The sequence below is a fragment of the Microcebus murinus genome, chromosome 2 (genome assembly GCF_040939455.1).
Source record: "Microcebus murinus isolate Inina chromosome 2, M.murinus_Inina_mat1.0, whole genome shotgun sequence".
Taxonomy (NCBI): domain Eukaryota; kingdom Metazoa; phylum Chordata; class Mammalia; order Primates; family Cheirogaleidae; genus Microcebus; species Microcebus murinus.
Genome location: NC_134105.1, coordinates 103,105,996 through 103,117,952, shown reverse-complemented (window position 1 = coordinate 103,117,952; position 11,957 = coordinate 103,105,996). Strand labels below are relative to the sequence as shown.

Genomic DNA, 11,957 nt, shown 5'->3' with positions numbered 1-11,957 from the left:
ACACGCAGAACAGCAAGGTCAGAGTTAAGTGCCTTATACAAGGTCAGACAGCAACCTCTGGGCCTCAGTTTCCTTATGTGTTAAATGAGTTGTGGAGTGGAGCTGAACAAGCTGCTTTCTACCATCCCCTCTAGCACTGTTTGCTGACTTAACTTGGGGGAAGTAAAAAGCAAGTACAGCCACAGAAGCAGCTGATGGGGCCTCCATGGTAGCCCAGGCCCTGGGAGAGCCAGGAGGGCAGGCTTGTAGCTGGCACCCTACCCTTACGACGGAGGGTTCCTTTCCCGTTGCTGTTTTGAGTTCCAGGACACTTTCCCCAGGCCCGAGTTTGAGGAGGGTTCAGGCACAATACAAGCAACTCTCATTTTTCCGTTCTAGAAGAGGAAAGTGTCCATGGAGCAGAGACATGGAGCCCCCTGCTACCAAACACAGCTGTCTGTGAGCCCATTTGACAGGTGGGGAAATGCCCTGAGGCACGTCTCATGCAGCTCCCGGCTGAACGTCCCACTGATGTTCCTCCACAGCCAGTACAGGACGACAGCAGCCTGGGGTCCCTGAGCACACACCTGTGTCGGAAGGGGCCGACCCAGAAGGGAGGCAGGGCCAGGGCAAGGGCTTGAAATGGAATGAAACTCTGCTGAGGACGCACCACAGAGAGAAGCCCACCCACCCACCCACCCGTCAGACTCGCCAGAGCAGTCCCTGTGATGTTCGCCTCCAGCGGCATTCCCAAGCTCCCCCAGGTCCCTGCCCGACTGGGGGAGACTCGGTTTGCTCAGAGAAGAGAAGGGGCAAAGGTGGGGGCTGGGCGGGAGGCTGGCGTGACGGTCAGGTGACCCCATTCCCACCAGTTCCAATCAACTCTTGGCTCAATATTCGTGAAGCATCTATTCTGTGCCAGGTACAGTGCTAGTTTTTCACAAACATCGCTTCATCCTCACAGCAAACCCATGCAGAGAGCATTACTATCCCCATTTCATAGACAAGGAGGCTGAGGCCTGGCAGGCAAAGGGACTTGCTTGAGATGGCTCTGCCAGTAGCAGAGCTGGGACGAGAACTCAAACTTTGGGATCCCTACTCAGTGCTCTCTGCCTGGGCTGTCTCCTTCCACCTCCACTCCACCTAGAGAAGCAGGAGTCCCAGCTGGGCTCCAGGGAACAGAATGGCTTGTGTGGGGCCAGGTCCCTTGGGTGCACTTGGCAGACTGACCCCTCTGTGACCTGCCATTTGCTGGCTCAGCACTGAGCACAGTCTGGGACCACAAATCAGAGCCAGTCATATGGCAGGGAAGGGGACGGGGCAGGAGATCCCTTCAGAGGTCTGTCTACTGGGCTAACAGGCCAGGTGGCCTCGAGCCGGCCCCTGGAGCAGTGTCAGGACACAGCCTCTAGGGACCCACAGGACGGGAAGCTGAAGCTGTGCTTTCTCGGTGGTCACTGGCAACAGCAGACCTGTCCTTCCAAAGGTCTGCTTCAGACCCGATCAGGTGTGGTTGGGAGTGAGAGCCAGATGGAGCTACAAATAAGGACCGAATCGAGCAGTGCGGTGTAGCAGAGTTCTGGCCATTCGCCCCTGCTTGGCTGGCCTCTACGGCCGGCTCTCCTGTCCTGCCCAGCTTTGCTGTGGGCAAAAGGCTGGGTCTGCTTAAAGCTAACAGCCTAGGTTTACTTCCTTCAAGCAACCAGTCAGTTCAAAATGGGGAAAAACAAGACACTGGACAGATGGATCTCAGGGCAGGGAGGAAGGGTCAGAGACCCATGCGGGCTTGTCTCACCTTCCGGGTCTCTTCATCTGGAACATGGCTCATGTTGGACTGCATCACTGTAAAAGGTTTTTCCACCTCCAAAAGCCTGTGAACTTGCACTTCGCACTCAGTTCAAGTGTCTGGACCTCAGACTCCAAGCAGCTACCCAAAGGCTCAGAACTTAGAGGCTCCCCTAACACCCAGCCTTGCCCACCACACCCTGAGCCCGAGTGACACAGGAAGAAGAGGGAAGTCTAGGAGGTGCAGAGAATTCTTCATCAGGCAGAAGGGGACCTGGGACTGGGCTCTGGATCCCTTAGAAGCAGCGGCCTGTGGGGTTGAGCGGAAAGCCTCCCCAGGAGTCTGTCCACAGGGCCAGGCTGAGCCCTCTGGGCAGGGGCCCACCCAGCCCAGCTGCTGTCCACTCAAGCAGGGGCAGATGTCAGGTCACGCCCAGGCCTCCCTCTGGCTCCTCCCTTCTCAGCTGCCATTGTGTCCTCCCACCCTCCTCCCGTACTCCCCTTCCCCCATGACTTGGAGGCAGCAGATGGTTCTGTCCCCTGCTTGGCTCCATCCCCGTCACTCTCCTCTGGGTGGAAGGCTCTGACATCTCTGTCCTCCACTTCTCAGCCTTCATCCCCTACTGTCAACACTACTGCCTGGGCAGGTGCGAGAGAAGGAGAGCAGCCAAAACCTCCAGGTCCGTGCTGGCCGTGTGTGGTGGAGGTGTGGGGAGGAGGGAGTGAAAGGATGGACCTGCAGGGGCAGTGCCCCTCTTCACAGCAGCACGCTCGCCCATCCTCCGCCCAACACTACCGTACGACAGAGGGCAAGGGGCGCAGGAGCATGGAGATGGGGACGGCCTCACTTGGAGCTGGGAGCCGAGTGGTCCGGGTGGAGGAAGGTGCTGGTGGTGTAGTTCTGGAAGAGAGGCTGCAGGAACATGCCGATGGTGCCAAAGACACAGACAAAGACAAAGATCCAGAGGAACAGGCGGTCGATCACCATGGCGACGTACTTCCAGTCCTCACTCACCTGGGGACGAAGGAGGCCCAGGTGTCAGTCACATGATGCAGGATGGGCTTTGAACGGGTATAAGCGGTTCCCACCACACATACACACGCCCTACTCCTCTCCCTCGGTGAAAGGCTTTAGCGTGACTTTCTAAAGCAGGGCTCCGATCTCGCCCAGCCTGTAAGCCTCCAGTGGCCTCACTGCCTTCAGGGACCATCCAAACTCCCAAGTTTGGAACCAAGACACCACCATGACAAATACGAGCTTATCTTTTCCTGCCCTATAACCCAGACTTACCAAACCCCAACGTGTCCTCTCAGGCGTCTGTGCTTGTGGGTTTCCTTTGTGGCTGGGAATTCTGACCTCCCTTTCTCCACCTTTCTCCTTCGCATCCTTCAAAGCCCAAATCAAACATCACCTTCTCTGTGAGGGATTCCCTGACCCCCAGATCAGAGTGAAGCACTGTCCCCCCGGGTCCCCTCAGCACTGTTTACGCATCTCCATCACAGTATTTTTACTGTACTGTATTGTTTCAACTTGCGTGCCTGTCCTGCCACTAAGCTACAAGCTCCTAAACCACAGCGACCCTGTCTGATTCATCTTTGCAATCCCAGCATCTGGAACAGGGTGCCCCGAAAATGGGTGCTGAGTTAGGGAGTCAACGGCTGCCTCGGCAGCCCCGTCCAACAGCATCGCCTGAAGCACAGAGGCCCCAGAGGTTGACGACTGGGTTCCAGATGTGAACAAATCAGTCAAAAGGATAATACTGGCTGGGTTCAGTGGCTCACACCTATAATCCCAGCACTCTGGAAGGCCAGGATGGGAGGATTGCTTGATCCCAAGGAGTTCGAGACCAGCCTGAGCAACATAGCAAGACCCCATCTCTACAAACAATAAGAAAATTAGCCAGGAGTGGTGGCGCATGCCTGTAGTCCCAGCTACTTGAGAGGCTGAAGGATTGCTTGAGCCCTGGAGTTTAAGGTTGCAGTGAGCTCAGACGATGCCACTGCACTCTAACCTGTGCAGCAAAACAAGATCTTGTTTAAAAACAAAAAACACTGTGGTTTGAGAGCCGGTTACAGGGTTTGCACACCGGGCCTGCCTTTGCTCAGAGCTGCTCCACTGCAGCCTATGCCTGGGCCCTTGTCCGCATGTTTATCTGGAGCCTGGCCAGCTCAGCGGGTGCAGAGAAGGTGACTGTGCACCTTCATTTAGTCAGTAGCTGAATAATCATGCACTTGTGTCACAGCTGTGCCTACTGTATACCTGGCACCATGCTAGGCACTGGGATGCAACTGGGCAAGACAAACGCACCTGGAAGTTTATAGTCTACTGAAGGAGAGAGGGAGACAAAAATAAGCAAGAATTTAAAATTACATACTGTGTGGGAAATAAAGGGCTGGGCATGGAGAAAGGGAGGAAAATATATAATTTAGAGTGTGGTCTGGGCAAGCCTCTTTGAGGAAATGACATTCAAGCCAAGATCTGCTGAGTGAGGGGGAACCAGCTGTGTCAGGAATAAGCTGAAGAAAAAAACGATTAAACCCAAACTGAGGGGTCATTCAACCAGCGCGCGCCCTTTAAAAATGTGTATGCCACGAAAGAGAAAGCGAGAACCGGCTCCAGAGTGAAAGAAACTGAAAAGACATGACAACTAAAGGCAATCTGAGATCCTGGCTTGGGTTGGGTGTGGGGAGGTGATGCTACAAAGGACATTACTGAGACAACTGGAAAAATCTGAATGCGGCCTTGATATCAGATAAAGGAATTGATGCTAAATTTCCTGAATTTGATCACTAAAGCTGTTCTTAGGAGAAGCATGCTAAAGTATTTGGGATAAAGGATCACAGTGTCTGCAGCTTACTTTTAAGCAGTAGAGCAAAAATTAGTAATAGTAATATATATATATATATATTTTGAGACAGAGTCTCACTTTGTTACCCAGGCTAGAGTGTCACGGCATCAGCCTAGCTCACAGCAACCTCCAACTCCTGGGCTTATGCGATCCTTCTGCCTCAGCCTCCTGAGTAGCTGGGACTACAGGCATGTGCCACCATGCCCCACTAATTTTATATATGTATTTTTAGTTGTCCAGCTAATTTCTTTCTATTTTTTTAGTAGAGACAGGGCCTTGTTCTTGCTCAGACTGGTCTCAAACTCCTGAGCTCAGACGATCTGCCCGCCTCGGCCTCTCAGAGGTCTAGGATTACAGGCATGAGCCACCGCACCTGGCCAACAGTAATAGTTTTTAAAAGGAAAAAAAAGAAGGGCATGCCAGGCAGAGAGACCCATAAGTGCAAAGGTCCTGAGGCAAGAAAGAGCTTGGCCTGCTTAACACAGTCGAGCAGACAATCCAGTGACCTGGGCAAGGGGGAAAAGGCACAGGTGGAGGGGAGACATCGTCTATTTGGACGCAGGAACACAGGAGCTAAATCAGGGAGACTATTAGCAGACTCTGCCCTTGTCCAGGCAAGAGCTGATGGTGGCCTAGAACAAGGGTGTTAGATGGTGGGAAAGGATGAAGTTGAGGATTATTTTGGAGTTTATGCTCACAGGACAGGACTTCTGATGACATGGATGGTGGGGGGGGGTGAGCGAGAAAGAATGGAGTCAAGGATCTCCAGGGCTTTGGCCTGGTGAATGGTGGTGCCATGCACTAGAGGATGAGGAAACTGGGGGAGGAGCAAGCTTGTGGGGGGGATGTAGATCAAGGACTCAGTTTGGGACATGTTGAGTGTGAGGTGCCTTTGAAGCATCCAAATAGGTCACTGCATCCTCAGCACCTAGCTAGGTAAATGCACAACAAGTAGACTGCAGCAGGAGAGGCGAGACAGTTAACTGCAGCCAGCTGAGCCCTACACTGGTGACTCCCACTGGGCCTCAGCTGACTCTGAGGCTCCCCTCTTCCTCCATCAGGACTGTAAGACTCTCTCTGGCCCAAGCTTCAACTCCAACCCCATTTCCTGCCATCCAGGAAAACAGATCTCTGAAGCCCTTGGCCCACACAAACTGCAGTGCCCCCAGCCTCATCCCCCAACCTGAATGGCTGGGTCCTGGAGGAAACCCAGCCAGTCACCATGGCAACAGCTGAGCCTCAGCCTGGAACCAGCCAGGTACCAGGAAGCTGACCACAGGGTGGGGCCAGCTGCTGCCCAAAGTGGGGGGATGTCCACTCATCATACCTCCCCCAGCTCCTGGCCCAGTCTCAAGGAGTTTATTCTAAGCTGCTATAGAAAAAACCAGAAGCCCAGTGTGCAGAAAGTGGAGGATGGGTCTAGGGAGCCTAGCCTTTACCCGCCTCCATCTCCATAAATATTTCACGAGGATGTCCCCTGGGACTCAGAAGTGCAGAAAAGGGATATTGATTTGGGACTCTGTCCTCTCTGCTAAGCAGGCTCATGGAATCTCTTAACCCGGCCACCTCCCCTTCATACACACACACACCCCTACTGTCCTCAATTTTGCTCCCACTCCCACACCTTGTGGGGCACACAAAGGACTCATTTCTGTTTGTGGTAAGAGCTGCAGATTAACAATTTGGACGTGGAAATGCAAGCAGCGGGGAGGGACTCTAGGGGACACGGCCACAGGCTGGCTGCAAACCCTAAAGGGCTTCCTCGAGTTCCAGCCGCACGCCCCACGTACTGATGCCCCAGCTGAGGCATTTCAGCCTGGGTACTAGTCCTCAGGGAGCCGCAAGGTCATCCTCTACCAACTCCAATTCAGGCGGCGCAGCCTCATGGAAACCAACTGAGAACCGAAGCCAGCGCCAGGCCCACTACACAGGCCTGACTCCCATCCCCCACCCTGTTAGCCTCGCACGCCATGGACGCGAAGCCAGCGCCAGGCCCACTACACAGGCCTGATTCCCGTCCCCCACCCTGTTAGCCTTGCACGCCATGGACGCGAAGCCAGCGCCAGGCCCACTACACAGGCCTGATTCCCGTCCCCCACCCTGTTAGCCTCGCACGCCATGGACGCGAAGCCAGCACCAGGCCCACTACACAGGCCTGATTCCCGTCCCCCACCCTGTTAGCCTCGCACGCCATGGACGCGAAGCCAGCGCCAGGCCCACTACACAGGCCTGATTCCCGTCCCCCACCCTGTTAGCCTCGCATGCCACGGATGCCGCCGCTGCTTTCCAGACACCCAGGCCCTGGCGGAGCCCGAATCTCACGCCCAGGGCCAGCCCGCCGCACTCACGCTCTGGTCTTCGTCCTCGCTCCGCATGTGGTCCGCAATGAAGCGCACGCCGTCCACCGCCTCCCGGAGGCCACAGCTACACAGGCCCCCCGAGCGCCCCAGGCCAGCCGCAGGGGCAGGCTCGGCCCCGAAGGCCCCTGCCAAGCCCTGGACCGACGCACGGTTGACAAAGCACGTGCAGGAGTCGGCCCCGGGGGCTTCTCGGAAGAGGAAGGCGCCAGCACCCTCACGCTCACGCTGGCGACGCCGCAGGCGCAGGCGCTGGCGGGCGCAGTGGTGGCGCGGCTGCTGCATGAAGAGCAGCGTGGGCAGCTTCTCCAGGAAGACGACCTTCACCCAGGGCGCCATGGTGTGTGTGGTGGGCGAGCGGTGGTGCACGTTGAGCACGCACACGCTGGTGACGATGGAGAAGGTGACAAGTACCATGGTGAACATGAGATACTTGCCGACGAGTGGCACATCAAGGGAGGTGGGAGGCACGATCTTGGAGATGAGCAGCAGGAAGACCGTGAGCGCCAGCAGCACGGAGATGCACAGCGTCATCTTCTCACCACAGTCGGAAGGCAGGTAGAAGACGAGGATGGCCAGCGAGGTGATCAGCACGCAGGGGATGATGAGATTGATGGTGTAGAAGAGCGGCTTGCGGCGAATGATGAAGTCATACGTGATGTCCACGTACGTGGAGTCGTCAGGGTTCTCGTTGCGCCGGCCAGGCAGCGCCACAATGTCCCACTCACCACTGGGCGTGAAGTCGTCCAGGCTGGCCACATCACTCTTGAGCACCAGGTCGATCTCAGTGCGGTCGTACGTCCATGAGCGGAACTTCATGGTGCAGTTCTGCTGGTCAAACGGGAAGTGCTTTACTTCAATCTTGCACGCACTCTTGTAGATGGCCGGGGGCAGCCAGAAGATGCTGCCATCATAGGAGACCACGGCGTTGGAATAGAAGGACACCTCGTACATGCCATCAGCACTGCCAAGGGAAGGGCACGGTCAGTCCTGTCCTAAGCATTCCTTCATCCCCACCCACCGACCCAGCCCTGAGTGGGAGGAGAAGCACAGGGAGGTGTGAGGAGGGGAAGTGGCCACCCAGGAGCACAGAGAGGTGGAGCGGGAACTGATCAAGAAGGGGATGTGGGGAGGGGGTTAGTGGCGGAAGAAGTGCCCTGGTCAGGAGGCCTATGTAGCCTCTCAGAGGTACAAGAGCGTGGAAAGAGGGAGGGGACACACCTGCTACTTGTCACACATTGTATAGGCTGGTTGCTACTCATGAGAGTAGGGAAGTTTGGGAAGCTGGGGAGGCCAGAGTGAGAAGCCTCAAACAATGGTGAGGTGGGGGACACAGGGATGGGTGGGAGCAGGGCATGGTCCCACTAGTTGAGGGAGGTAGTTTTGTACCTTAGAGGTGAGAGGGATTATTGCAGAAGATAGGATAGGACTCGGAGGAGAAACTGGGACCTCAGGGTCCTTTGATCCTACCCAGGCTTCTGGGAAAGCCTATTCTTGAATCAGTTTAGGCACTGTGAACTGTCAATTCTTGTTTCTATCCCTACTGCAGCACCAAATATATACTGGGAGTCCTAGTTGGCTGGGAGGGGGCTGGTCATGGCCTAAGTCACCTTGGTTGTCCACACTATACCTAACTGGTCTAATCTGTCTGTCTGGATCGTGACTGCATATTTGCCTACTAAAAGTCCCTTCCCTCCCACAGCATAAGCTAGCTTCTCTTATTTTCTCTCCTCTTATTTTCTCCAAGACTCCTTTCCTTTCTGAGCATTTCCATGGTCTCCTCTAATGTTCCCATTACTCCAGGGTCACCTACTTGTTGTACAGGACCACATCTGGGAGCCAGATGTGTTTGGAAGGGAGCCGAACTTTCTTCATATTGTCGAACTCCTCAGGCTTCCAAGTGAGGCGATAATCCTCCCACTCCTGGGAAAAGGAGAGAGGGAGGCAGTGCCAACTTCTGCCCTCGAGGTCAAGGAAAGGGGCAAGAGGGTCCCCATATGGCTTGAGGAAGCTTTTAAAAAGCCAGCCTCCTCCCCACAGTGACTTATCTGCCCACCAAGTGTGGCTCATACAATACTTTCTCATTTAATTTGCACAGGTAGACCAATGTACAGTATCACAACCTGCCTTTTACAAATGAAGAATCTTGCAGAGTTTAAAATGCTTAAAGTTACAAGCTGGTGATTTCTGCCACAGAGTGGCAGAACCAAGATTGAAACCTAGTTATTTAGGACTCCAAAGTCTATACCTTTCTGCCTCTTTTGAGGAGATTGAGAAACAAAAAAGTATGCGCAAAAATAAATAAATAAATAAAAAGGAGAGAAGAGAAAGCCAGGGGTGTTGGTGGGAAGAGCACTTACCTGGGTCAGCCAGACATTGGTAGTCATGATCTGCTCCCGCTCATGCTATGGGGAAGAAGAGAAGCTGCTGAGAAGGCCCCCAGCCTATGGGCCCATTGCCATCACCCAGGGTCCCTCTCACACCACCCCTAGCCTTGGAAACACCAGAGGAGTAAGCACAGACATAAATACATTCTGGCTGGGATGACTTCAGCAGCTAGGCAAAGAGTCTGGGACCCCCACTCACCACACTGATGAGCTGGGCCAGTGATACCATAAGTTGTACTGTCACCAGCTCAGAGCCATTGGTGGCTGGGCGGATAAGCTTATTGTAGCGGGAAGGATCCAGAAGATGCTCCACCAGCCGCTCCTCTGTATCTGTACCCCACACCCCTGGGCAAGAGAAGGATAGGAAATAAGAAGGCAAGGAAGACCCACCCAGGATCCCACCCAGCCCAGGCAAGTAGGATAATCCAGACCCCACCACCAGCTTCTCACTGCTCCATCCCTAAGGATACTGCAAATGCTTAGGTACCCCCAAGGAAGCCCCAGATTAAGGTCCTCATAGAGAAGCCCCTATCTGAGAAGACTAACCAAGAATTCCAGAGATGCCTCCAGACTAATAACCTACTCTGCAAGGATTTTTGGAGACCTGCCCTTCCCCCAAGGTCTCAGAGGGTGGTTTGAGACTTCTGCTTCCATGGCTTCCACAGAAAATACTTATGATTGAAAGGGTGTTTTGGAGGGTGGAGAAAGGGAAACAGTAATTGGTGTTCCACCACACAGCCTTTCTCCTCAATGAGTGCCCATCTATGTGTGCAAATAACACTGTGTGCCTCCACATGTGACTGAGGTCATGACACCATCCCCCACCCCACCCCAAAGGCAGTGGGTTGGAGTAGGATAGCTGGGCTGCCTAAGCTGTGGGTCAGGGCATATATTTAGTCCCAAGTTCTATACATACAGGAGCGCCCCCCTATGCAATGGCACGCCGGTGTGGAAAGCTCATTCAGTTGTCCATTCCCTTTGCAACTGCCCCTCCACACACTCCACCCCTTTCTACAACTTTGCATTAACACACCCCTCCCCACTTCCTCAGAGAGCTCCTTCCTAGTCAGCCTGGCAGAGGTCTTCCCTTCCTAGTCTCCTGTCCTACCATATAAGCGGGTTGAGAATTCAGTTCTCTCCCCTTCCTGACTTGCCCAATATAGGGGATGGGAAATGGGGTGCTAAACCAGGTAGATTTCTTGAGATAATATTTCACAACAAGTCAGGTGGCATCTCAGTGTCATCAGAGTTGGCCTCCCTGCCATCCCAGAAAGCCCGGGGACATCCCCTTCCTCCTGCCTCTCTGTGCGGACACTCCCCCACCACCACTGGCTGTTCCCACCTCTTCCTTGCATCACTTACTCCTTTGGGTATGTCCCCCTCCCAGTTCAGTCTCCTAGGTGCTCCTTGCAATCTTGAGGGTCTCTGTCTCTCTTCTAACCCCCAGCAGACTCCTCCACCTCTAGGGAATCCTTGCCTTCCACCTTCTGGCCTAGCAGGAGTGAGTCAGGGCGTGGAGAGTCTTGGGCCCGTTGGCTGGGGTAGGCGAACCTAGCTGGCGATCGTCCTTACCTGAGCACAGCCCGAGGAAGACGAAGCTAAGGAGCAGCGCCATGGGGCTGGAGCGCCGGGCCATGCCGCGGGCATAGCTTGCTGCCTTGCCTACACCGGCCGGAGCGCGCCGCTGGCGGGAGGGCCGCGGGCGGGGCGCTGTCCCTGGTGCTGAAGCCGCGCCCGCGCCGTCCGCGCCTGCCGGGAGCGGGGCCCAAGTGGTGCGGACCGCCGGGCGGTTCCTGCGGCTCAAGGAGCGGGGAGAACCAGCTTCTCGCTTACCCTGCTTTGAGCAGGCGGAGGCTTTTCCGGCTGCTCTTCCAAGGAATACAATTGGGACGATGAGGGGAGGAGTCTCCGCCCCGGAGGCGGAAACGCTGATTCCCAGGGGAAAAAAAGGGGGTCCCTGAGTGGGATACTCTTTGACTGGTCCTGCCTAGCTAGGATGTGTGGGAGGTGGAAGAAGTGCTGTCCTTCTACGGGACGGTGGAGGAGTTCCCAAGCCGTGGAGTTGGGCAGGATCTGAAGGGGTCCGAGAAGGGGCAGGAGGCCGAGCGGGAAGAAGCAGCAGGAGTAAGACAAGTAGGTCAGGGCCTGCTTTGCACACAGGGCCAGAGGCCAGGATGCGGGGGCGGGAGACGGGAGGAGTTTCCCGGGTTCCCGCCCTCCTTTTTTCTCTTACCAAACCAAATGATCCTGCTCCCCTGGAAAGCTGAGGATGCAGCAGAGAAAATGCATTTTAGCTCCTTAGAGAAAAAGACAGAGGGCTCTGGGTTTGCTATTTTAAGAAAGCAAATAGTTTTTGAGTCTTGGAACAGAGTCCCCTCACTTGTGCCCTTTTCTACCTCCATGAAGTCCCTAAAAGGCCAAGCTTCCTGCCCTCCCATAGTGGGTCTAAGCTGAAGAGATCTAGAATTTGCCTGAAAAGAAGGTAACCTTGATGGTCTTGAAGTGTGGAAAGATAAGCAGCCCTGATCAATTAGCCTTTCTCATCCCCATTCTCTTCCACACCAGTTGTGGGCTTCTGTATGACCAGGGAGACCAAGGGC

At 54.9% G+C, this 11,957-nt stretch overlaps 1 protein-coding gene across 1 annotated transcript; it reads right to left on the bottom strand.

The window, feature by feature from the left end:
- Window positions 1-683: 683 nt before the first annotated feature.
- CHRNB2 (cholinergic receptor nicotinic beta 2 subunit) lies at window positions 684-11,461 on the bottom strand. The gene is made up of 6 exons (XM_012767942.3): window positions 10,930-11,461; window positions 9,557-9,702; window positions 9,331-9,375; window positions 8,784-8,893; window positions 6,962-7,934; window positions 684-2,779 (listed from the first exon to the last, which is right to left on the bottom strand). The coding sequence occupies exons 1-6, from the start codon at window positions 10,991-10,993 to the stop codon at window positions 2,609-2,611; spliced, it is 1,509 nt and encodes a 502-aa protein (XP_012623396.1). The 5' UTR covers window positions 10,994-11,461; the 3' UTR covers window positions 684-2,608.
- Between the last annotated feature and the right edge of the window lie 496 nt (window positions 11,462-11,957).

Bases quoted from the DNA above. Each gene is read 5' to 3' on its own strand.
- CHRNB2 (XM_012767942.3), bottom strand. From the start codon at position 10,993: ATGGCCCGGCGCTCCAGCCCCATGGCGCTGCTCCTTAGCTTCGTCTTC. The intron at 9,703-10,929 runs GTAAGGACGATC...TCTCTTGCCCAG, and splicing joins CTTCCTCGGGCTGTGCTCAG to GGGTGTGGGGTACAGATACA. The intron at 8,894-9,330 runs GTAAGTGCTCTT...TCCTTTTCCCAG, and splicing joins CCAATGTCTGGCTGACCCAG to GAGTGGGAGGATTATCGCCT.